We start from the raw sequence: 26,226 nt of genomic DNA on the forward strand, positions 1-26,226 counted from the left end.
GTAATAAACACTTGTAATGTGTGGTTGAATGAGCTTTAAGCCTTGACAGAGTCTCTTTTCCTTAACTGAGAATTATATAATGTGGAAATTAAAATTGCTTGATAATCACCTGAACCATATATGATGTATTTTGTAAAACAGTATAATGGCTTTACTGTTAAAGGTGAATATTGCTTGCAATAAATATTGATATAACTTTTAGGGGAGATAAAAAGTATTGTTTTGTATTCTTTCCTAAGACAATGTTGTAATTCATTCAGTTTGGTTCAAATCTTATTTGCAAGATAGAGAATATCTACTGTTATTGATGCATGATTTTGGATTTTTGCTGATATTTTCCAACTTGTTTTTTGACTGATTGATCATGTCCATACTGATATATACACATACCTAGAGAGACTATTAAGCATAGATTTCACTAAGTATGATCAACAAAGACAATACATGAAGGAGAAGCTTTAATAAACCATGTGGGTGGAGCAGTAGAGTTTTCTTTGAGGTAATAAGACAGACAGGTTTAATAATTAGGATTTAATATCTGATCCACAAGTTAAGTCTTAAAATAATCAGTCCAAGAGAGCTCACTGTCATACTCCCAGTCCTTGCTCTAGCGCCCTCTATCCAGTTGACATCGGTCAGGCCCACAACACCAAAGGTCCCTCTTATCCACTTCTGGAACTAAGAAAAACAGCCAGCAGTCTGCACTTCATAGACAGGGTTATGTCAATTGCGAGCAGCCTCACCAACAGACAGTGAACTGGTTATAGGGAAATCACAGCTTTGGGCAGAAGCTCCTGCCTCTGCCAACTGCGTTCAAAGGCCTCCAGTGCACTGCTGGTCACAGGCGTCCGGCCTACTCTAACCCCTCACCAAGGCCTCCTCTGCTGACTCAACACCTCCAGGTATCATCCACTGGTCATCCAAAGGCCTCCAATACACTACTGCGTCTGTCCTCCGGCCTGCATGGGGGTCCTCCATTACTTGCAAGGTGTGTGGGCTCAGTGCAAGAAGGCCTAGATCAGGGGTGGCGAACCATGTGCCATGGAGAGCCATGTGTATGCAGGTTTTCCTTCCAACCAAACACTTCAACAGGTGATTTCACTGATTAACACACCTCTGTGGCTGAAGCTGTGTTAATAAGTGAAATCACCTGTTGAAGTGTTTGGATAGAAGGAAAACCTGCATACACATGGCTCTCCATGGCACATGGTTCACCACCCCCTGGCCTAGAGTGTAACCTGCTGCTCTGTCTATATAGATGGAGAGAAACCTTCCCCTGAGTCACCATTTGCCGGTGTGGCCAGCCTGTAGCCGTTGATTGGCTGAAGCAGGTGTCAGTCCATGTCTGCAATCACTGCCTCCATTGTGTTCACCTGTGTCAATTAACTCAAACGTGCATGTCAATACACTCAAACTAAGAAAAGGCTGCACTCAAAATAATAACTAAAGAAAGCACTTAAACACAAACATGTAAATAAACAAAATACTCAAACACAACAAACAATGATTTCAACTGCAGACAGCAACACAACACAGCATAGTACTCAGTATGACAAGAAGACAGAGGAGTAACAGAAAAGCAACCAAATCTTTCTAAATGAATGATTGACAGGTGTTGGCAGCATATGACTCTTATATAACTTATAGGTATCTGCCGGAACTACTGTAAGCCTCTACTCAGTTTATATTAAAGTTCAATTAAGAGAGTGAACCCAAAAATGTTGCCATGAGTTCAAAGAGCAACTGTTTCTCTTAAAAACATATTTTGCCTGGAGGCAACAGACATCCCGACCTGCAAAAAGTCATTTCAGGGAGGTCCTTTCAGGGGGGGGGGGTTTGAGATAATGGCATTAAACAAAATGATAGCAAGCGTGGCCGTTATCTGCTTCCTTATGAACCTTACAATATAAACTTGGTCATCATTAGAGAATAAAACCTCCACAGTTTGGCTGATGTTGTTACCACAGTCAAACCTCAACACTTCCCTGTCGGTTCTTACAAAAAACATTTAGCTGGAATGAGGAACCAACAACCACTCAAATATTGCCAAATTTTGTATGTTGCACCACACCAACGTTGACTGTTCGATCAGTGTCAGAGCAACACGATGGGTGAATTCAGGTGGATTAATCGAAGCTTATGAAGTGCAGTTTCAGGAGCGGGAAAAACACCCCAATTACACTCCTTCCGGCTCCTATATAAACCAGCCTAACCCCTCTTCCCCCTCTTTCGCTCTCGTATTTGAGTTCCCCCACCCCCCGCCCTCTCTTTCTGTTCTTCTCTCCTTTCTCATAGGTTCCAAGGGGGTCCTCTTTGCCCGGGCGCAGCAGCGGATCCTTCATACGGCCTCCCCACACCGCATCAAGAGCACAAACGATTCATTCAAATCTTGGTAATAAATTTGTCAAACGTATCTCATTGGTGGTGTGGTCCTTGCTCGTGAAAATGTCTTTATTTCTGATTCTGCTGCTTCAGTTTAGAGGTAAGGATGCATATTATACGTATTTAAATAAAAGGGGCATTGCATATGAATATATCCTGCATATCCTCACTTGAAGATAACAGTCATGTCCTTATTTCAGCTAATTTTTTATTGTTTCTCTCTGTCGTCTTCTCTGCAGCAGTAACAGGACAAGATTACTACATCATTGTCAGAGATGGAGATGATGTCTCTTTGCCTTGTAAAAATGTGATAAAACCATGGTTCGGGCCCGCCCAAGGATTGGCTGGACCCGTCCCCCCTCTCTGAGTGGCTCTGTATCTCCCTCTCCCGTCTCCCTGTCTGGAGCCTGACTGTAGGCAGTTTAGTGGTCTATGGCCAGGCTCTCCACATTGCCAGCATACTCCAGGCAGGCCTCTCCTGCCAAGGACCAGCAAATTGTCTCACGTTGTTATATTGTTGTCGGTAAGGCTGTGGGTAGACATTGACAAACTTAGCTCTTTTACACTCAACAAAAACCCTTTTCCTGACTCTGGCCTGCAGTTCTGATCACAAATCTTATTTTCAACACTTTTCCGCACAATGTATTACAGTTTTGAAGGACACTTCTAGGACGTAACTCACATTAGTGTGATGCTAACTAAGGGTTAACTCTTTCTCACTTCTGCTCAGCGCTCTTGGCGTTTCGCCCAGAGACTAACACACACATATCATTCACGCAGCGGCTACTTTGGGGATATCGATATGGTAAAAACAACTCCGTAAAAGGGCTTGTTGCAACATCCCCAACTGGTTCTGCTGTTGACCTTTTGTCTCTCTTAGTGTTCTCACATTTGACCATGATGCTCACATATCTGCCTCCACAGTGATTAGAAATGAGAAGTACTTTGACACTGAAACACCACAGCAGAGAGGAGGAGTGTTGTGGTTTTGGTGGGTGGGTGTCAACTGCATCAACTCATATATTCATACTGTGACGTTTTCTGCTCTTGTTTCACTGTGACTGAGGGAGGAGTTTGATCCGTGCAGTCAGAGGAGCAGTGGCTTTTATCTTCACACTGAACTTTGGACTTTTGACTTGATTTTTTTGGCTGTTTCAGTATCTATAAGATATTCAATTTAGAGAGAATAGAAGTTAATAGGCTGTGTCTAAGGAAGTAGATGCTGTATCTCTGTTAAAGAAGTACTCGAACAGACACGTCGACCGTTCACAGCAACAGAATGGTTGAATTCAAATGGATTAAAATATCTTTATTTCTGATTGTGCTTCTTCAGTTTAGAGGTAAGGATACAAATAATACATATTTAACTAAAAGGAGCATTGCATTTGAATATATGTTCACTTTAACTTATTAAAGCTCATTTTTCATGTTTCTCTCTGTCGTCTTCTCAGCAGCAGTAACAGGACAAGATTCCTACATCATTGTCAGAGATGGAGGTGATGCCACTTTGCCTTGTAAAAATGTGATACAAGGTCAGGACCAATGTGACAGCACTACCTGGATGTACAGTCAAAGAGAAGGGTTACCAGAAGTAGAGCTGATTGAACTTGGAAATATTAGTAACAATGCCAAAGATAAATCAGACAGACTGAGTGTTACAGCGGACTGTTCTCTGGTTATAAAGAATGTCAAAGGTATCGATTTTGGTCGTTACAGCTGCAGACAGTTCGACACATCAGGACAACAACAAGGTCCAGGCGCTGGGGTTCATCTGTCTGTTGTTACCAGTGAGTATTTACATCATTTCTTTAAGTTTTCAGCTCAAACTGTCTTGTTAGAAGTTAATTTTACTCTTGTTGTCTTTTTCTCACAATATTTCCCCAGTTAATGAACGGAAGGATGCTGATGATAAGGTGACATTAACCTGTTCTATTGGGACATATGAACAATATCGAGGCAGCGTGTTCTGGCAGTTTGAGGGTAATAGGGATGATTTCCCAGGCATGGGGATGTCTGGAGTTGTCTCCAGAGCCACTGCGACATTTACAGCTTCCACTCCTGCTCAGAAGTCAAAATATTCAGAGTTATTTAAGTGTAAAGCGACTGCACGCAACACTGGGACAGTGCTGTTTAACCTCGCCCCTCAGTCTTCAAGTGAGAAACAGGGTAAGTTTGGATTTAAATTTATATGATGACTGTTTCTCAGTTACTGCAAATTGTATCAAATGTGATATTTTATCATCTTTTTTGTGTTTTCTTATTTCATTTCATGTTCAAATCTGGTAGTTTGGGGTGATATAACACAAATTAAAGGACTGCTCAGCATCTCAATTCAACATTTATTTGTTCAACTTTCACTCAGAATCTTGTTTTTCTGTTTTTCACAGATGCATTTTGTAGTGATAATCAGAGAAAGGTTTAGTCGCTTTTGGAATTTGGGCTCGGATGTATTTTTCCCATTCATTTAATGTTTTTTGTACTGGCTCAGTAAGATCTCCCAGCCAGTAGACATTTGCACAGTCTGTTTGCACATGCATTTGGAAATCTAATCCTGAAGTATCAACATACACTCATTGTGGAGTGCACCAAATTTTGACTTTTAGTTTGCGTAGTGCATCTCTTCCCAGTAGGTTAACTGGAGTTTGACTGGACACTAGAATTGGAATTTTTATTTCTCCTCCTTTTGTGACCAGGCGTACTGGAGCTGTTGTTGGGGTTAGCTGCTTTAATTCCGAAAATCCTACTGTCTTGACAAATTTGCCTGACATGGGGAGGTGGGTGGCATATTCAGTACTCACACATGTGTACGTGGCTCCAGTATCTATTAACATTGGAGTTTGCCTGTTCTCTATTTGAACCTGCAGCATTGGTTCTTTATCAGCCGCCATGGTGACCATTGGCAGCTGACCCTCCCCTTTAGGATGTTCTGGGCACCCCTATTAACCATGGTTCGGGCCTGCCCAAGGATTGGCTGGACCCGTCCCCCCTCTCTGAGTGGCTCTGTATCTCCCTCTCCCGTCTCCCTGTCTGGAGCCTGACTGTAGGCAGTTTAGTGCTCTATGGCCAGGCTCTCCACATTGCCAGTATACTCCAGGCGGGCCTCTCCTGCCAAGGACCAGCAAATTGTCTCGCGTTGTTATATTTTTGTCGGTAGGGCTGCGGGTAGACATTGACAAACTTAGCTCTTTTACACTCAACAAAAACCCTTTTCCTGACTCTGGCCTTCAGTTCTGATCACAAATCTTATTTTCAACACTTTTCCACACAATGTATTACATTTTTGAAAGACACTTCTAGGACGTAACTCACATTAGTGTGATGCTAACTACGGGTTAACTCTGTTTCACTTCTGCTCAGCGCTCTTGGCGTTTCGCCCAGAGACTAACACAAACATATCATTCACGCAGCGGCCCGCAGAGAGTCGTAGGATTTACTACAAAAGGCATTCATACACAATCATTTACACAATACAGGAAAAAAGGGGAGTATAACACTGTGTCTTGAGGTTGATATTTTATATTGACCAATTTAAATTCATGCGCATGGAGTAATTATTGTTTGGCTGCAGCCTTTTTTATCAGTTTGATTGTAATTTTTCTCAATGGTAATTATGCTATCTCTACTTAATCCCAGCCAACTGGGACTTTTATTGATGATGCAGCAAACACAGCAGACACCAGCGAACTGGTGACAACAGTAGAACAGCCCAACAAACCCTGCACGTTCAAACACTTTATACTAGTGTTTTGCGTGCAGGCGTCATTTGTTTAGTTTGCGTGTGCCAGGTGACCCTGACCCGACGTGTTCAGCCAAGATCCGATTTCCTGGAAACCTAACAACTTTCTTGTAAGTGCTGGCTTCATGATCTACTTTGGGAATATCGATATGGTAAAAACAACTCCTTAAAAGGGCTTGTTGCAACATCCCCAACTGGTTCTGCTGTTGACCTTTTGTCTCTGTTATTGTTCTCTCATTTGACCATGATGCTCACATATCTGCCTCTACAGTGATTAGAAATGAGAAGTACTTTGACACTGAAACACCACAGCAGAGAGGAGGAGTGTTGTGGTTTTGGCGGGTGGGTGTCAACTGCATCAACTCATATATTCATACTGTGACGTTTTCTTCTCTTGTTTCACTGTGACTGAGGGAAGAGTTTGATCCGTGCAGTCAGAGGAGCAGTGGCTTTTATCTTCACACTGAACTTTGGACTTTTGACTTGATTTTTTGGCTGTTTCAGTATCTACAAGATATTCAATTTAGAGAGAATAGAAGTTAATAGACTGTGTTTAAGGAAGTAGATAATAATAATAATAATGCATTTTATTTAAAGGCGCCTTTCAAAGCACTCAAGGACACCTTACAAGGCTCATATAACACAACAACAGTACATCAAACAATATAAATCAGGTAACATTTAGTGCAAAGATGAAGAATAAATATGAATGTGACTATAAAGCATCAGTACAATAAATAAACAAGAACGTGATGCATAGTTAGTGTGAGACAGAGTATGCAGCTCTGAATAGGAGCGTCTTCAGGCGGGATTTAAAGGTGGAGACAGAGTCAGAAGTGTGAATGTCTGGTGGGAGACTAACCCTAATCCAAAGGCGGGGGGGCAGATCGGCTGAAGGCTCTTGACCCCATGATGGTAGTTAAGTTGGCAGATGGAGCAAAGAGCTGGTTGGCAGAGGAGGATCGTAGAGTTGGGGAAGGTGTGTAGATGTGAATAAGTTCCGAGAGATATGATGGTGCCAGGTTGTAAAGGATCTTGTAAGTGAGGAGTAGAATCTTAAAGTCAATGCAGGATTTGATAGGGAGCCAATGAAGTTGCTGCAGGGCAGGAGTGATGTGTTCAATAGAGGGGGTTCTGGTTATGATACAAGCGGCTGCGTTCTGTACCAGCTGGAGTTTGTGAAGAGATTTCCTTGGAAGACCAAATAGTAGAGAGTTACAGTAGTCCAGATGGGATGTGATCAGGGTGTTTACCAGGATAGCGATAGCGGTGCAGGTTGGTGAAAGTGAGGGACGGAGACGGTTGATGTTCCGTAGATGGAAGTATGCAGTCCGAGTAACGTTATTGATGTGGGCTTAGAAAGATAATGTGCTGTCCAGAATGACACACAGGCACTTTACCTGAGTAGATGTAGGAACAGTGGAATTGTCGATGGACATGGAGAAAGTGTTGAGTGTTGCTAAGGTTGATCTGGAACCAATGAGACAGAGTCCTGGGGAACACCACTAGAGACTGGAGAGGAGCCGGGTCTCGGGCTCTTGAGTTGAACAAACTGTGTGCTGCCAGAGAGATATGATCTGAACCAAGCCAGAGGGATGTCAGTGATTTCAATGGAGGATAACCTGTCCAGGAGGATGTCATGGGAAACGGTGTCGAAAGCTGCGCTCCGGTCGAGGAGAACCAGAATGGAGAGAAGTCCAGAGTCAGATGCCATCAGGAGGTAATTGGTGATTTTCACTAGGGCTGTCTCGGTGCTGTGAAGGGGACGGACCAGACTGAAATTGTTCATAGAGATTGTTGTCAGACAGATGGGTGTGGACCTGAGCTGCAACAGTTCTTTTTAGTATTTTGGAGAGAAATGGCAGGTTTGAGATGGGACGGAAGTTGTTCAAATCAATCGGATCGGCGCCAGGTTTCTTGAGTGTTGGTGTTATTGCAGCAGTCTTTAGTGATGATGGAACAACACCAGAAGTCAGTGAGGAATGAATGATGTCAGTTATTAACGCGAACAGGGCAGGTAGGCAGATTTTTACCAGGTGGGTAGGTAGGGGGTCTAACAGGCAGGTAGATGACTTGGATTTATGAATGAGACCAGTTATTTCAGAGACAGTTGGTAGTATGAAGCTGGCGAGCGGAGAGCTGAAGGACGATGTAGGCCAAGAGTGCAGAGAGGATGCAGAGTTATTTGTAGCAGTCAGTGTCTGGTGGATATTTTCAATTTTGGCATTGACGAAGGTCATGAAGGCATCAAACTGTAACTGTGAGTAAGTGAGGTGGTAGAGCATCAGGTGGTTTCAGAATATTGTTGAGAGTTGAGAATAAGGCTCTAGTGTTCCCATCAGCTGTCCTGATTAAGGTTGAGTAGTATGTGGTCTTGGCTGAAGAAAGAGCATCCTTGTATTGAAGTATGTGATTATAATACATTTCTTTGTGAACTGCAAGGCCGGTTTTTACATAAAGGCGCTCCAAACGACGGCCTTTAGTTTTGAGCTGGCGTAGTGCTGGTGTAAACCAAGGAGCAGAGTGGGTAAAAGAAACAGACTTATTTTTCAGAGGTGCAAGAGTATTTAGCAGTCCATGAAGTCCATCAATGTAGTGAGATACCAGTTCATCTGTGGTGGATACATTTTCTCTGCTAGGGAAGTCATCAATTCCATTGGAGAGGGCCAACAAGTCAATATTCTTAATGTTTCGGAATGTGATAGAGCGATGCATATTAGTCTTGGATAATCTTAGATTGACATTGCAGGATATTAACTTGTGGTCTGAGATAGGCAGGTCTGATTGTGCTTCTTCAGTTTAGAGGTAAGGATACAAATAATACATATTTAACTAAAAGGAGCATTGCATTTGAATATATCCTGCATATGTTCACTTTAACTGTGAAGGTAACAGTCATTTCCTCATTAAAGCTCATTTTTCATGTTTCTCTCTGTCGTCTTCTCAGCAGCAGTAACAGGACAAGATTCCAACATCATTGTCAGAGATGAAGGTGATGCCACTTTGCCTTGTAAAAATGTGATACAAGGTCAGGACCAATGTGACAGCACTACCTGGATGTACAGTCAAAGTGAAGGGTTACCTCAAGTAGAGCTGATTGAACTTGGAAATATTAGTAACAATGACAAAGATAAATCAGACAGACTGAGTGTTACAGCGGACTGTTCTCTGGTTATAAAGAATGTCACATTTAAGGATGTTGGTCGTTACACCTGCAGACAGTTCGATGGACAACAACAAGGTCCAGGCGCTGGGGTTCATCTGTCTGTTGTTTTCAGTGAGTATTTATTTCTTTAAGTTTTCAGCTCCAACTGTCTTGTTAGAAGTTAATTTTACTCTTGTTGTCTTTTTCTCACAATATTTCCCCAGTTGATGAACAGAAGGATGGTGATGATAAGGTGACATTATCCTGTGCTATTGTGACAAATGAACAATATCAAGGCAGCGTGATCTGGCAGTTTGAGGGTAATAGGGATGATTTCCCAGGCATGGGGATGGCTGGAGTTGTCTCCAGTGCCACTGCGACATTTACAGCTTCCACTCCTGCTCAGAAGTCAAAATATTCAGAGTTATTTAAGTGTCAAGCGACTGACCGGAACAGTGGGATAGTGCTGTGTAACCTCGCCCCTCAGTCGCCATGTGAGAAACAGGGTAAGTTTGGATTTAAATTTATATGATGACTGTTTCTCAGTTACTGCAAATTGTATCAAATGTGATATTTTATCATCTTTTTTGTGTTTTATTTCATTTCATGTTCAAATCTGGTAGTTTGGGGTGATATAACAAAAATTAAAGGACTGCTCAGCATCTCAATTCAACATTTATTTGTTCAATTTTCAATCAGAATCTTTTTTTTCTGTTTTTCACAGATGCATCATAGTGAAGATGACGATGTTACGGTGAACTATGAAAACTTTGGAGAATATGAGGCTTCTGTCTGACTCCACAACTAAAAACAAACAGCTTCAACACCGACATCACCTAACTAAAAGAAAAACAAACTAAAGATTATTCCATCACAAAGTTAATTATCTAGAATCATAACATCATTTTGAGTCTTTTTTTAGGTGTTGAAAAGCTTAAAATTAGCTTCCAGCTTTACAGTTTAGAGTCCATTTCAAGATTTGACTCATTGCTTTTGTAGCTGTAGCTTTGCCTGAGTTTCTTATTTTTATTTTATCTCTTTGCAAACACAAGAAATACATGAACTTTCATTCACAGTATTGCTGTAAACATGTTTATATACTTGTAATGTGTGGTTGAATGAGCTTTAAGCCTTGACAGAGTCTCTTTTCCTTAACTCCGAATTATATAATGTGGAAATTAAAATTGCTTGATAATCACCTGAACCATATATGATGTATTTTGTAAAACAGTATAATGGCTTTACTGTTAAAGGTGAATATTGCTTGCAATAAATATTGATATACATTTTAGAGGGGCAAAAGTCTTGTTTTGTATTCTTTCCTAAGACAATGTTGTAATTCATTCAGTTTGGTTCAAATCTTATTTGCAAGATAGAGAATATCTACTGTTATTGATGCATGATTTTGGATTTTTGCTGATATTTTCCAACTCCTTTTTTGACTGATTGATCATGTCCATACTGATATATACACATACCTAGAGAGACTATTAGGCATAGATTTCACTAAGTATGATCAACAAAGACAATACATGAAGGAGAAGCTTTAATAAACCATGTGGGTGGAGCAGAAGAGTTTTCTTTGCGGTAATAAGACAGACAGGTTTAATTATTAGGATTTAATATCTGATCCACACTCTGGAGCACAAGGTGGCAGTAATGCACCCAATAAGCTGGTTGCACAATGCACTTATAAGCCAAAAAGAAGAAAAAGTTTCTTTCAAACACAGTGGTACATCCTGTCAGCTGTGGTGTTTCCTATCTGTGCAGACAAATAGACCTGCTGCTTCTTCTTCCCACTTTAACCTGAATACTAAACTGGGGCTCCGTCCTCCGGAGGGATCCACAGCCTGTGGAGGAAGCACTTAGACTGAGAGGGTGAAACAGTGTCGTTCCATACTTCACACAACACAACGTACACTGAAGGAGACTGAACAACAGTTACATGGGCTCAGTGCAAAAAGGCCTAGAGTCTAACCTGCTGCTCTGTCTATATAGATGGAGAGAAACCTTCCCCTGAGTCACCATTGGTCGGTGTGTGTAGCCCGTAGCCGTTAATTGGCTGAAGCAGGTGTCAGTCCATGTCTGCAATCACTGCCTCCATTGTGTTCACCTGTGTCAATTAACTCAAACTAAGAAAATGCTGCACTCAAAATGATAACTAAAGAAAGCACTTAAACACAAACATGCAAATAAACGTTGAACATACATGTAAATCAACAAAATACTCAAACACAACAAACAATGATTTCAACTGCAGACAGCAACACAACACAGCATAGTATTCTGTATGACAAGAAGACAGAGGAGTAACAGAAAAGCAACCAAATCTTTCTAAATGAATGATTGACAGGTGTTAGCAGCATATGACTCTTATATAACTTATAGGTATCTGCCGGAACTACTGTAAGTCTCTACTCAGTTTATATTAAAGTTCAATTAAATGCAACTGTTTCTCTTATGTGTTAATATAATATAATGTCTGAAGTCTGAATGTCACACATCTAGATTTCAAAATTAAATTCTAACACTAATTTCCAGTTTCTTGAAGTGAAAAAAATAATTGAATGAATTATTATTGATTCACCTCATAGACTACTATATATAGTTAAATGGAGACTGATTTGTTTGCTATTCAGATATCATATGTGGACATGGAGCCAGACTGTAGTGGAAATACCACATAATCAAAAAGTCAAATCATTACAGATTATCAGGTTTCCTACACATTTTCTACTTCTAGGTAGATCTTTCAGACCATATTTGAAATCTAAGTACAAATAACTAGATGTTTATTATGTAAATAAATGTTTTTTACTAACAATTAATGAAGGAAAATAACAGATCATAAATTGAAATATATTGTTTGTTGTTCAGATTTTGAACTAGATTGTGAATCAGACTCAGATAAAATATATTAACTTTGGGAGTGAAACACTGGAGTTAAATCTGTAATCTATCTCCACTCTGTGATGTTGTGATGTATCAGATTAGTCCAATCACATGCAGCGTCCAATCAATAACTGATATTCAATAACAGGCGTGTCAGCCAGTAAAAGTATTGTGTGGAGGCTGCTCCTGTGTTTCCTCTATCATGGCTCCTCAGAGATCCTTCAGAGCAGAAATTACAGCTTTGAGTCTCAAAAATGACAGACCAGAGTAAGAGTTCAATCAAGAAAATATCAAATAAGAGACTTAAGATGTATCCAATGGGTATGATACTGTCACACAGTGTGGAGAAATAGGTTTTTCTAAACTTTAAAGTGGAGGGTAAATAAAGAATTTAAGAGGCTTAAGCAAAACACAGGTGGGCAAACTCTCTGAACTTCGTTTTTACATGTGACACCAGATGTAGAGATCTGAAATCCCACTTCCTGTTAGCTTTTGTTACAGCTTTAATTTCTCTGACAGGGTTTCTTTCATCAGTCTGTTTGAAAAGAAATAGGTTTGTACAATAAGTTCAAAACAATAAGTTGACAAGAATTTCTTCTTTGACTAAAATGACACACTGATTCTCTTCTGGCTGAAAGCAAAGATGATTTATTGATCCATGTTGTTCTGTACAAAGTGAACTTACTCCAACGTGAAAAATCGAATTAAAAAACACAACCTTGTATCCATATAAACATAATACGATCAGGAAACTTTGTGGCTCCACTCTCATCATGTGAGTTACAAACTGTACACCTGTGCCTGTGTCTATCCACGGCAGAAGTTTCCTGTCACAATTTCTCAATGGCGTTACTACTAATAACCAGGTGGGGAGCTCCGGTCCTCTGCAATGAGGCCAACGCGGAAGTAACTTAGAACTGCATTCTATCAAAAGGCCACCAGGGGGCGACCGTTTTGGTGTCAAAAGGACTTCCGTCTCTATACAAGTCAATGGAGAATTCACCAACTTCTCACTTGATTTCTAACCTCAGTAAACGTTTTCAAAATGTGTTTATGGTCTCAATCGCTAGTTTAAAGCCTTCTTCAATGCAGTATGATGTTCATTTGGGACATTTTGGCCTCCCTGATTTTATATGTGTCGATAAGGCAGGGAATGCATTAGGGCGTGGCTACGTCGTGATTGACAGGTTGATTGGTTCACAGGTTCAGGAGCGCGGACAGATAGACTGCAGGAAATAGCCGTGAACATGTTTCACACCGACAGCTTTCTAATATACATTACATATCATAATTACAAATACAAAGAAATATAAATGTGTAAATACTGTGACCGCAAAACATGAATTTTAAGATAAATTAACATTAATCAGTCAGCACCTTCAAAATATGATTTATATGATCAAACAACAACCCTTTGATAGTTTCATTTTCAGATAATCTCTTCACAGTATATTTAAAACTTTTGTAAAAACTGGATAAAGTAAAAACAGTGTTGGAAGACAATGTCATGAAACAAATCTCAAAAGGGAAAAACGGGCGGTTGTCAGAAATAGGAGGAGGTTTGATAGAATAAAGAAAAAACAGATAATGGCAGGAAACCTATGACAACACGGTCAATCTGTAAGAGAGAACAGAAAGGAAGCATGGTAGGGCTCACTGAGGACGACTGGTGGACAGTCAGGGAATGACAAGCACTGAAACTAAATGTTCAGTAAGTGAATTTTGTTATTAAAGTTTCCTGCTATCTCATGGTCCATCCAACAACAGCTTCTAGTTGTGCTGGTCATAAGTTAAACTAAAGGAATCACACAAATACATAACATCAACAGAAAAAAATGAAAAGAAAATGAAATAATAATAATAATAATCAGCAACATCCAAAATAGTCATCAACCTCTAACTGATACAAAGCTTGAAGCAGCGGTCTCAGTAGAAGGCATATTTTCCCAAAATGTCAATTTCTTGGGAGCACATTAAAAAATCACATCTTGGATATTTCAACCTTCCTATCATCAATGACACATTTAGAACTTGAATTTGTCTGGTTAAACATGTTCACATCATATTTACAAAACCTGTAGAATCATATCTGTACAACATGAAACATCTGGCCCATAAATAAAATAAACGTTTTATATGTCACATGCCTCTTTCACTGAGCACAGAGACACTGTAGAACCAGGACCTAACCTAAACCCAGCATACAGAGGTTCAGTGAATGTGGTGTTGAAGGTGTGGAGGTGGATCAGTGTGTCAGAGGAGACTCTGTAGAAGGACAGAGTGCCAGCAGGACAGTCCACATACACTGCTACTCTGTTAGAGACAGAGGAGGAGGAGGATGAGGAGGAGGAGGAGGAGGAGGAGGAGGAGGGGAGGACTGTTTCTTTCTTATCGTGCCAGACAGAGTAACGACCGTCATCAAAGCACCTCAGACACCAGGACTGATTATTCCCTCCAAACCAGCAGTCTGTGCTGTTTCCTTTCCTTCTGATTCCTCTGTAACTCACTGATATATAAACTGTTCCTCTCCACTCGACCTCCCAGTAACAGCGATCAGTCAGACCATCTGTACACAGCAGCTGATAATAAGCATCAAACCTGTCTGGATGATCAGGATATGGCTGCTTCTCTGTCACATATGTCACCTTCCTGTTGTTATCAGACAGTTTGAGGTTTCTGTTGACTGTGTTTGTGTCCAGTGTGAGTTCACAGAAATCTGATGAAGAGAATGAGACACAATATAGAAACAGTTTATCATCTAACACACCTGATGGTTTATTTGTTGCTTTATTAACAAAGTGAGAATGAGACTGAATGAGATGAAAAACTTCTTAACAAACTGAGAATTAAATGCAGATAAACAAGCTTTTGATTTTAACTACTTTAACATGTGCTGTCTTGTTTTCATGAATCAAAATGAACACTTACACCTCTTTGGAACAGGTTTCAGCCTCTGCTCTCCACCATGATCCAGTCTGGAGGAAGAAACAAAGTCAGAATGAACCTGCAGTAGTTTCTTCATCAATGATCTTCATGAACCTTCACTCAGATCCAACATGAAGACAAAACAGCTGGATTTATGAACACATGAAAGCAGCTTCATCCAGAGGTCTGCAGAATTAAAACTGGATCACACCATCATTGATGACATTACCTGTTGCCTTATTTTCTTATTTAATTTCACTAATTCACTCTCAGAAAAACTGGATGCTAATTCATTGGTTATTCTGATTGATTTGGGGATTTTTTTTTTTTGTGAAGAAACATAAATAGTTTTTTTCTGCAACATCACTATGCTGTACTCTGGTCCCATGTATGCTCACAAATTCAAAAGTCTCATATCTGGATAAAATCTAGATCTGATTTAATACACTTTTGTTTCCATGTAGTCACATGTATGTGTCTTTGTTCACCAGATCTAAAATTTGATCACAATCCTGTTTTCTGGTTATGTACAAATCAGTCCAGCAGGTGGTCCTGATGCACCAGAAGCAGTTTCGTAACTGACTAAAACATCTTAGCAGCTAGTTAACAACTACTTAAACCGACTCAAACATTTGAATAAGACAGTTTCTCATCTTTGTGGACTCTCATGTTCGTCTCACACATCATTCAGTGTCTGAACTGATCAGAGATAACATAAACACCACAGCAGCACATTAAACCTTGGATCACATGAAACAATTCAATATAACGAGGTCATTGTTCATCAGAAATTAAATCATGATTTCTCCCATGATTCTTAGGGAGAGAAACCAACAGTCTTCAGCTTGTCAGTGTGACAGATAAACAGTGTGTGAGTTCTTGTTGTCGGTTCATACCTGAGAGTGTCCAGTCTCCAGTGTGGATCCTTCAGTCCAGCAGACAGAAACTTCTCTCCTGAGTCTCCTGGATGATTGAAGCTCAGGTCCAGCTCTCTCAGATGGGAGGGGTTGGAGCTCAGAGCTGAGGCCAGAGAAGCACTGCCTTCCTCTGTGATCATACATCCTGACAGCCTGGACACACACACTGAAGTTGGTCAAGGTCAAGGAAATCACAGAAAATAAATCCTTGGCAGGTAAGAGGAGAAAGGGCAGTGTGTGTGAAGTGGTTAGAGGAGAGTAGAGGAGGACAGGCTCCTGCTGTCCTCCTTAGGGCAGGATCTCTAATATTAATTTAATGTACTTCTTTTTTTCATGCTAATGTGTTATAGGCTAAAAATGTAAAATGATGCTCAAAGGGAGGATGTCCTCCTAACCAATCAACAACCAAAATATAATATTGACATTATTAATGCCGGTTGGTCCAATGACAGTTTCCAAATTTCATCTTCAATTCCCTACCACTGTATGGGGTAAAGTGATAGATAGATTCATACAGTAGCATATTAGAAAATAAATTCTAACATGTAAATTGCAAAGTACTTCTGAACACATCACAAAAAATTTGTGGGCCTTTTCAAGAGTCCAAATTTCCTACTTTCAGATTTATGTTTCGTTTTTTTAATCAAGCTGTAGATAACTACTTGTCGTAGCCAACACAACATTTAGCTTGTTGTAGCAGCCCTGAAGGGGACTGTTAAGGCCTGTTAACAATGTGATTTGTGATTGTGACATGGCTTTACAGCAAACTGTTACACAAAAGCAAATGTGATCCGACCTGAAAGTCTCCAGTGTGCAGTGTGTACTCTCCAGTCCAGCCGAGAGCAGCTTCACTCCTGAATCCTGCAGGTCATTGTTACTCAGGTCCAGGTCTCTCAGACTGGAGGAATGGGAGCTGAGGACTGAAGACAGAGCTGCACAACCTCTCTCTGACAGATTACAGCCAGTCAGCCTGAGGGAGAGTTTGTGAGTGAGTTATTAAGACAAATCTTGAAACAGTTTTTTGTTGTTTACAAAGTAAAAATAACCACAATTAAAGTTGCAAGAAGTGATGAACGTGCCCTCGCTCCGCCGCCCCGAAATTTGCCGCAACACCATGCCCATCAGGTTTAACGGAGGCGTTAAAGATTTTGCTAACATTTCATGTCCAGGTCTTAAGATGACAGAGCAAATGTGAAGTTGGTCGGATGAAATCTGTACGAGGACTTTGTTAACGTACGAGGCGTGGCAAGTGTGAAAATGGCGCCAAAATTAAAATTTGAATCAAGATAGGTGACTTCCCGTTTGAGTTAGGGTATGGGTTCAAGAGACTTTTTTTGTGTGTTTACATTATATATATATGTGTACCAAATTTCGTTTGACCAGAGCAATCTGGAGCCAGGGGCTCAATTTTTTTCATTTGCATAGGAGGCGCTGTTGAGCCATTTTCTTTCATTCAGTGATGCTCAAACCCTTATTCATGCTTTTGTCTCAAGAACATCTAGATTACGGCAAGTCATTATTTGCCGGACTGCTGCAGAAAACAATCAATCATCTCCAACTTGTACAAAACACTGAAGCATATGGTCCATACGAGGACCCGTAAATCCAACCATATCTCCCCTATTTTTGCTTCATTGAACTGGTTACCTGTAGTGTTCAGAATTGAACTGTCTTGCCCCATCCTACATTACTGACCTTCTCACCCCCTACACCCTTCCTCGCACTCTCAGATCTGATGACTAGCTGTTGCATGCGGTCCCCAGAACAAGGTTTGAGAAAGAGGGTAGTAGGGCATTTGCTGTAAGGGCTCCTCAGTTGTGGAATGCACTTCCACTGGAAGTCAGATAAGCTACCTCAGTGTCCCCTTTTAAAACCTTCTTAAAAACGTATTTTTATAGGTTGGCTTTAAACTAATGAGTCCTTTCTGACCTAGCCTTTTATTATTGTTCATTACATTAATTTATTCATTGTCTTTTATCTTTGTTTATTTTTTGCAAACCCTGAACCACAACACCTCCATGTTGCATCTCTTTTACCCTCAAATAAAGACACGAAATTCCCTACAATGTATAAAAAGAAATTGATTGTAATGTATGTTGGACGTTTCCATTAAACCAACCTATCAATTAATTGACTAAATGATATAACTATCAGTTGACTCAATGCTGTATTTAGGGCTGCAACTAAAGATTTTTTTTTTTTTTAATTTCTTTCTCAATTAAATGATTAGTTGTTTGGTCCATAAAATGTCAGAAATGGTTAAAGATGTTGATCACTGTTTCCAATAGCCCAAGATCACATCCTCAAATGTCTACAACCCAAGGATATTCAGTTCACTATCATAGGGGACTAAAGAAGCCAGACAATATTCACATTTGAGAAGCTGGAACTGAATCCACAGAATTTCTTTAAGAAAAATGAAACTGATGAAAACGATTGATGATAAATTGATTGTTGAGATAGTTGGCAATTGATTTAATAGCAACTACTTGATTAATTGTTTCAGCTTTAATTTCATTAGTTGAGAACAACCCTACACATGTGACAAAGTTAGTATCTGCAGTTATCTGTGTACTTACACAGCTTTGTTGGAGGCTTTGACCACTGGCAGCAGCCTCAGAAGAGCGTCCTCTGAAGCAGCGTATTTCTTCAGGTCAAACACGTCCAGATCTTTTTCTGATGACAGTAAGATGAAGGCCAGAGCTGACCACTGAGCAGGAGACAGTTTATCTGTGGAGAGACTTCCTGATCTCAGGGACTGTTGGATCTCCTCTTCTAGAGAACGATCATTCAGTTCATTCAGACAGTGGAACAGAGTGATGCTTCTCTCTGGAGATGGATTCTCCCTGATCTTCTTCTTGATGTATTCGACTGTTTTATGATTGGTCTGTGAGCTACCTCCTGTCTGTGTCAGCAAGCCTACCAGGAGAGTCTGATTGGTCTGCTGTGAAAGACCCAGGAAGAAGCGGAGGAACAAATCCAGGTGTCCATTTGGACTCTTTAAGGCCTCGTCCACAGCACTCTGGTAGAAACGTGTCAGTTTAGGTTCATCTCCAAACAGTTTAGACCACCAGGGTGATGTTTGTTCTTCTGCCAGCAGATTGACTCCATAGTTGATGAATGTCAAATGGACATGAAGAGCTGACAGAAACTCCTGAACACTCAGATGTACGAAGCAGAACACCTTGTCCTGGTACAGCCCTCTCTCCTCTTTAAAGACCTGTGTGAACACTCCTGAGCACACTGTGGCTTCTCTGATATCAATGCCACACTCTGTCAGGTCTGATTCACAGAAGATCAGGTTGCCTTTCTGCAGCTGCTCAAAAGCCAGTTTTCCCAAAGACTCAATCATCTTCCTGCTCTCTGGACTCCAGTGTGGATCTGTCTCAGCTCCTCCATCGTACCTGACATTCTTCAGTTTGGTCTGAACCACCAGGAAGTGGATGTACATCTCAGTCAGGGTCTTGGGCAGCTTTCCTGCCTCTCTGCTTTTCAACACATCCTCCAGAACTGTAGCAGTGATCCAGCAGAAGACTGGGATGTGGCACATGATGTGGAGGCTTCGTGATGTCCTGATGTGGGAGATGATGGTGCTGGCCTGCTCCTCATTTCTGAATCTCTTCCTGAAGTACTCCTTCTTCTGTGGGTCAGTGAACCCTCTGACCTCTGTCCCCATGCCGACACACTCAGGAGGGATCGGATTGGCTGCTGCAGGTCGTGTGGTTATCCAGAGGCGAGCAGAGGGAAGCAGATTCCCCCTGATGAGGTTTGTCAGCAGCACATCCACTGAGGTGGACTCTGTAACATCAGTCAGGATCTCATTGTTGTGGAAGTCCAGAGGAAGGCGACACTCATCCAGACCGTCAAAGATGAATGCAACCTTGAACTCTTGAAAGCTGCAGATTCCTGCTTCTTTGGTTTCAGTAAAGAAGTGATGAACAAGTTCCACCAAGCTGTACTTTTTTTCTTTCAGCACATTCAGTTCTCTGAAAGTGAATGGAAATGTGAACAGTATGTCTTCATTGGCTTTGCCTTCAACCCAGTCCAGAGTGAACTTATGTGTTAAGACTGTTTTCCCAATGCCAGCCACTCCCTTTGTCATCACTGTTCTGATTGGTTCATCTCTTCCAGGTGAGGCTTTTAAGATGTCTTCTTGTCTGATTGTTGTTTCTGGTCTGTGTGGTTTCCTGGATGCTGTTTCAATCTGTCTGACCTCATGTTCATCATTGACCCCTGCAGTCCATCCCTCTGTGATGTAGAGCGGTGTGTAGATCTGATTCAGAAGGGTTGGGTTTCCTGCTTTAGCGATCCCCTCAAACAGACACTGCAACTTCTTCTTCAGCTTAGATTTGAGTTGACGTTGACACTCTGCATCAATAGCTCCTAAATGAAGACATGACAAATAAGATCAGTGAATGGATGTTCGTGAAAATGTGTTAGAAGTCGAATTTGAAAAATTCTCTTACTGCTCTGCAGACGGTCAGCCAGCTCCTCCTCCTTCATCCTCCTCAGGAAGTGCAGTGTGATCTTCAGAAATGCCTCTCTGCAGCTTTTCCTCTGCTCTTCCTCCTCATCATCCAGAACCTCCTCATCATCACTCTGCTTTGCCAAGCATTTTGGGTAATCTGGACCCAGAACTCTCTGGAACCTTTTCAGCTCGTTTTTCACAAAAGTGATGATGTTCTCCTCCAGCCACTGAAAAACAATAATTCCTAAAATGTCTCATATCAAGGTTTCATCATTAGTACCTTGAGGGTAAATTTGTTGTTGAGATGGTAGATTCAGCATCCCAACATTAAAAACACGACATTATATACAATAAAAGCAACTATGGAGACAAGTGGATTCCTGAGGCCATATTTCAACCTCTTTAATATGGATCTTTTCTCTTTAGAACATATTTATATGTGGGGAGCAGGAGTGTGGTCAGCAGAACCTAAGAGGGGCAGGGGAGATTGATTGATTTATATGCTCCCTTGACTGTACCGTAGCAGAGAAGTAACATTTTATTCTGCCTTGTTGAACAAGTTACATATTGGTATTTGTCAAAAACTGTTTTAGAGACACACAATTAAGTGCAATACTGTACTTGTTGCAGTGGCAGGATTTGCCTTTGCATGGATACACACAGATGTTGTGGAAATTAATGGGGCAAATAGAACGGATGGAGCAACATTGATAGAAGTTCAACATCAGGTAAGCAGAATCTTTCTCTGACAGTAACAGAGCTACAGTAATGCTTGTTAACAAATAGTCACATGTCCCCACCTCTGCTTTCCAGTCCAGGCAAAATGGAGTACCAAATATATCTATGGAAAGATCGTTATCCAAGTCCAGCTTCATGAGCCACTGTCTCTGAGAACTGTCTCTGTCGTTCTGGAGAAATTAAACATTGGACTGGACATTTCCATGGAGGGCAGGGGACTGCAGGTGAGCTGCTGTTTCCTTAGCTGCAGTCTAACAGCTCCTCTTTTCCCTTGCTTCCTTTTCTTAACTCCACTTGAGTGATCAAAAGTTCAAGTTTTAATGTAGTCCCTTCATTAATGGCTAATAGCAGCTGAAGATCTAGCGTTGGCCCAGTGAGTCGACTCTGTGTGTTCCATTGCAGTGGTAACTCTTGAGTATACGGTGTTCTCAGAGAAAAAAGGGGGACCCCGTTGCAGACAAGAGTTAGGTTGATCAAAACTGTCTAAAAGCACTAAAAAAAGACACTAAACCCACTGCAGATCACCGCATGACCATGCAACCCCTTTTATTTCTATATTATTTTCAGCTGAAGTTGTTGGAAGTTTACTCACCATAAATATGGAGTCCAGACCTGTTGAATGCTGCTGGACAAACTGACCACTGGCAACCTCTGACCTTTGCTGCTGAACTCTGTGAAGAAAACAGGGAGTGTGACGTCTCCAAATATCAACAGATACACGTTTTATATGTTGCTTTTGAGGACATTTTATAGACTGTCTTATACAGTTTTCTGGTATAAACATAACACAACCAATAGGTTGAGCTAAGAAGCTGCCATTTGTGAGAAAATATTTTATTGACAATGCAATTCCTTGAAGAAAACCATGTTGTTCTTGCAGTGAAATTGGTCCCGATGTTTGTACTGCATCTGATGCAGAAACAGTGCCCATTGTTACCTGTAGCCTTCCAATACACGCTGTTGCTATTAATGCGCATATCTTAAGGTTGCAGAGATAGTTTGCCTACATGCTTGCCTATGGTTATATCTCTGACAACCATTTATAATGTGATGTGATGTTTTAATGAAGGTCCATTTATTTTGCAATACACCAGTTCAACCTTTGAATGAAATTGCTTGCTCCTTGAATAAAATTGTTCAGTCAATCAAAAACATTCAGTTCATGATGATATAAAACATGAAAAGAAGCAAATAAGGAAAAGAAGGAGATACAACATATACATAAATAATATATTAATACTATCATGGACTGTTCACTCTTCATGGACACACAGCTGGTTACAGGAGAGTCTGGTCTCTACTGATGATCCCTGATATAAACACAGAATTGACAACAGAAGGACAGTTTGAACCTCAACTTAATGAAATGTTGTGGGAATATTCCCTGCTAGTTGGGACTGTGTTAACTTACTGAGACTCTTCAGAAAGTTCTTCTTTAAACTTTGAAGGTGGATCATTGTTACCTCTTTTTCAGAAGAGTTGCAGAATCACAAACTAACGTGGTTTAAATTCTTACCTTTCTTTAGCAGAGTGATGTTCATCTCTGAAGTCATAAGGTTCAGGCATGGACCAGTCACTCTTCATGGACACACAGCTGGTTACTGGTCCAGCAGAGTCTGGACCAGTCAGTCTCTGCTGCTCTGGGCTTCAACACAACACACAGATCTTTGAGTGTGAATAATGATGGTTGAGTGATGTGAGTGGAGAACAGTGATGGACAGTTAGAGATCCTCATCTCACCTCTGAGCTTTGGTCTGGCTGTCATGTTCCCCACACAGAGAGCTTTTAGAGGGAGGGACTCCCTCCTCTCTGTCCTCACACTGATCCATAGCAGAGAAACACCTTCACACAAACACAACAACATGCTGTCAGAACTCACACATTATTCCCCTCAGTTACAAGATAACATATGTTTATACATACTTTCTGGCTCTCTGGTTTAATGATTGCCTGTAAAACATTTAAGTCATAACTTCACTATCCAACTTGAAAAACATCAGGATGATCTGAAATAAAGTAAAGTATATTTGTACCTATGTATATGGAAACAAATGTGTGTTTTGTCTGTTCAAAAGGGAACCATAAAGACACCAAAACCAGACCCTGATCCCAACCGCATCCATAACAAAACAGAGAAAAACTGAGGTTGTGAACACACTTTTGTACCTTAACAAAGAGAAATGCAACATTTTCATGAAAAACATGCATGATAAGATGTTAGGTTATTAAGATATATAAGATATGATTGACCAACTGTTGGTGGATCATATCTTAAGTAGTAAGCATTGAAGCAGCAGTCAGAAACTCAGTCTGAGGCAGAGGCCTTAGATCCGCTGATGTGGTTCTGCTGTTTGTCCACTAGATGGCGCACAGTTACCACATTATATCCACAGACCCGAGAAGCAGCACAATGGAGGACTGCAGTCAGCAGTCAGAGCAGCCTCACATTATCTTAACTTAACTAATGTTTTTTTTTTTTTTTTAAATGTCAGCACTGGTGTTTTGTTTGTTGTCCACAGCTGTTTTGAGTTTGTCAAATAACTGTAGTCATCATACAGCAGCACAAATGAAGCATGTCTCTTTCTGTGAGCAGCATGTGACAGCAGCAACTTCAAGTGTTCCTTATGATGCAATGCAATTGATTTGTCCTGTTATTGAGATATTCGTTCATAAAATACCTGCATACACATTTATTGCAAATGATGTCCGGGAAATTTAATTTGAGGTGTTCACAGCATTAAATATTTGTTTTTAAAAGTAAACTTCTCTCTTTATAGAATCTGAATCAACTGTGAACAATTTGCATGAAAATATCAAATGGTTGTTGTTTTTTTTCAGATGTGGCCCTAATCCTCTTCCGTACAAACTTGCTTGTCAAACACAAATCATAATAGATGACTGTTATAACTGTCACAAGAAGAGGGCAAAAACGGGAAGTTACACAGAAAATGTCGTGAAGTTACATTTTAAACGATCAACTGTTACTCTCTTGTCCCTCGTCTTGTTTTTTTTTTATTCTGTTGTACCTCCATTTAAGTGCCAGTTGGAACCGTTAAGTATTGTATATGCACCGATTCATATGGAAAATGCACCTTAAGTTCCCGGAATGTGTACGCAAGTAAAGCGAAGTTCCAGTAAACGCGGGCTGTTCTGAGTCACCGAAACCACAAGAAAAACACGTAATGTTCATTTGGGCTACTAACTGTTTTAAGACTGAATTAAAACATTTTTAAACATTCATTCATTGTAATGAGGTAGTTAGTAACAGATATGTCAAACACTTAAATGCTTCACCTCCCTCTAAAATGTTGAACCTCCATTAAGATCATAAATCATAACTCCCTAAAAGGAACAATCAGTCTGTTTCAAACCTCTTCTGCTAAAACATTAAACAAATAGAAGAGCCGAGCGGTTCACGCTGCTGATATACAACACTTGACATCTCTGAATCTGTCTCTGATATTCCAACAGTTTTACTCTGATAACAACGAGTTGCATAAACAATCAGACATGAGTCATTAAAGAGAAAAAAGAAAAAGTTAAATTACACATTTACCTTAATCTGGAGGGAGAAATTAATGTGCGACACGAGGAGGAAGAAAGTGAAAGTTAAAGAAGACTGTGGTTGACACCGGTACTTGACTCTGTGGTAAAACCAGCAGCCCGTAAATTTCGAGTGCACAAGTACCTTTATAGTAAATGCACTGAAACAGACCAGAGGAAGCTGACTTTATTCCGTCTGATGGCTCACTTTCCTGAGACAAGTGTTGCAGAATGAAACTGTCCTGTAGAGAGGCTCTGACATCTTTATTCTACCTGAGCACAACAAATAGGCAACAAGACAATTCATCAACCTTTCAGCACTCACTCTGGCATTGTGCAATAATCAGCTGACAAACAAACTATATAAACAAAACCAAAATAAATAAATTTTTTATTAAAGTTTAGCAGTCTAAATAAGCCAAATTTACGATACAATGGGCCAGATGCAAGAACCACTCGTACGCACAGATTCGTTCTTAAACCACGCGTACGAGTGATTTACGAGGATGATATATAATAATATTATATTGTCAGTATTTAAGAGACCCCTGAGTAATGGGTGTGAACTACAGGGGATGTAATGAGCAAGTGTATACTATGTCCTGTTCATTAAATTGCACTTCTGAATCCATAATCATGAGGACATTACTCTGTTTTTAAAATTATTAGGCTATTTAGTAGAAAGAAGTAGGCTATTTAACAATGTAGGTAGATATATCAGTCATTTAAATTCACCCTATGATATAATGCAAGCTTACAATATAAATATTAGCGGCCGAAACTACAACGTGACTTGTCCACAGTTACTTTTCCACAATATAAACTGACTATTTATGAATAACTGTTATTCATTTAATTGAAATATTGCTTATCGAAGTAATAGTTTAACTCCCTGGCTGATGACATCCTCTGGTATAATTCATGTTCAGTCACTTTTGTTTTTATTTCTGTGACGGTGCAACAGCTGAGACAGCGTTCACAGCACGGGTCATTTTTCCTCATTCTTTGTCTTTCTCAGGACCTTTAATTCCACTAACACTAAATAATAATCTGTGTTTCTGTTGATCTATTTCTGAGAGCTCGTAAAGTTCTTATTCTTAGTCTTTAGTGCCATTTTCATGAATGCAGCTTCTCCACAACCTGCCGGTCGTCTGACCTTATATGGTATTTTAGGGGCGTCATTCATGTTAATTTACTATTCTCGGGAACGCGCGTTCATATAGAACAGGTGGGATTCATCACGTTTACGAAGGTCATTTACGACTGTTTCCTGGTGATACGAGTGTTTGGTGAATCCGACGTGGCTCACTCGTAAATTCCACCTCACGAAAAAAGTACGACAGATTTAAGAAGAAAAATACGAACATATTCTTGCATCTGGCCCATTGTGTTGGTGTCCTTATATAAATAAAACACCATGTTGAAAGAAATTTGAACCATCCAATGATTAATACTGAAACAAAAATACAATTTTGTCTGA

The 26,226-nt window shown here is 40.3% G+C and overlaps 2 protein-coding genes across 3 annotated transcripts in view; one reads left to right on the top strand and one right to left on the bottom strand.

Moving 5' to 3' along the window:
* LOC133999111 (uncharacterized) overlaps positions 1–26,226 on the bottom strand; it is a 109,000-nt gene that overhangs the window by 70,816 nt on the left and 11,958 nt on the right. The window contains 2 exon segments of the mRNA XM_062438276.1: positions 15,977–16,150; positions 16,794–16,967. Coding sequence (XP_062294260.1) covers positions 15,977–16,150; positions 16,794–16,967 — 348 coding nt within the window.
* LOC134000071 (uncharacterized) lies at positions 3,437–9,207 on the top strand. 2 transcript variants are annotated; one of them, XM_062439377.1, is made up of 5 exons: positions 3,437–3,722; positions 3,834–4,169; positions 4,267–4,548; positions 4,770–7,838; positions 9,069–9,207. In XM_062439377.1, the coding sequence occupies exons 1-4, from the start codon at positions 3,662–3,664 to the stop codon at positions 4,802–4,804; spliced, it is 714 nt and encodes a 237-aa protein (XP_062295361.1). In that variant the 5' UTR covers positions 3,437–3,661; the 3' UTR covers positions 4,805–7,838; positions 9,069–9,207. The 2 variants fall into 2 exon arrangements, with proteins under 2 accessions (XP_062295361.1, XP_062295366.1); XM_062439382.1 differs by having other exon boundaries at positions 9,066–9,194.

Source organism: Scomber scombrus, chromosome 2 (genome assembly GCF_963691925.1).
Source record: "Scomber scombrus chromosome 2, fScoSco1.1, whole genome shotgun sequence".
In the NCBI taxonomy this organism is placed as follows: domain Eukaryota; kingdom Metazoa; phylum Chordata; class Actinopteri; order Scombriformes; family Scombridae; genus Scomber; species Scomber scombrus.

Bases quoted from the DNA above. Each gene is read 5' to 3' on its own strand.
- LOC134000071 (XM_062439377.1), top strand. From the start codon at position 3,662: ATGGTTGAATTCAAATGGATTAAAATATCTTTATTTCTGATTGTGCTT. The intron at 3,723-3,833 runs GTAAGGATACAA...TCGTCTTCTCAG, and splicing joins TGTGCTTCTTCAGTTTAGAG to CAGCAGTAACAGGACAAGAT. The intron at 4,170-4,266 runs GTGAGTATTTAC...ATATTTCCCCAG, and splicing joins TCATCTGTCTGTTGTTACCA to TTAATGAACGGAAGGATGCT.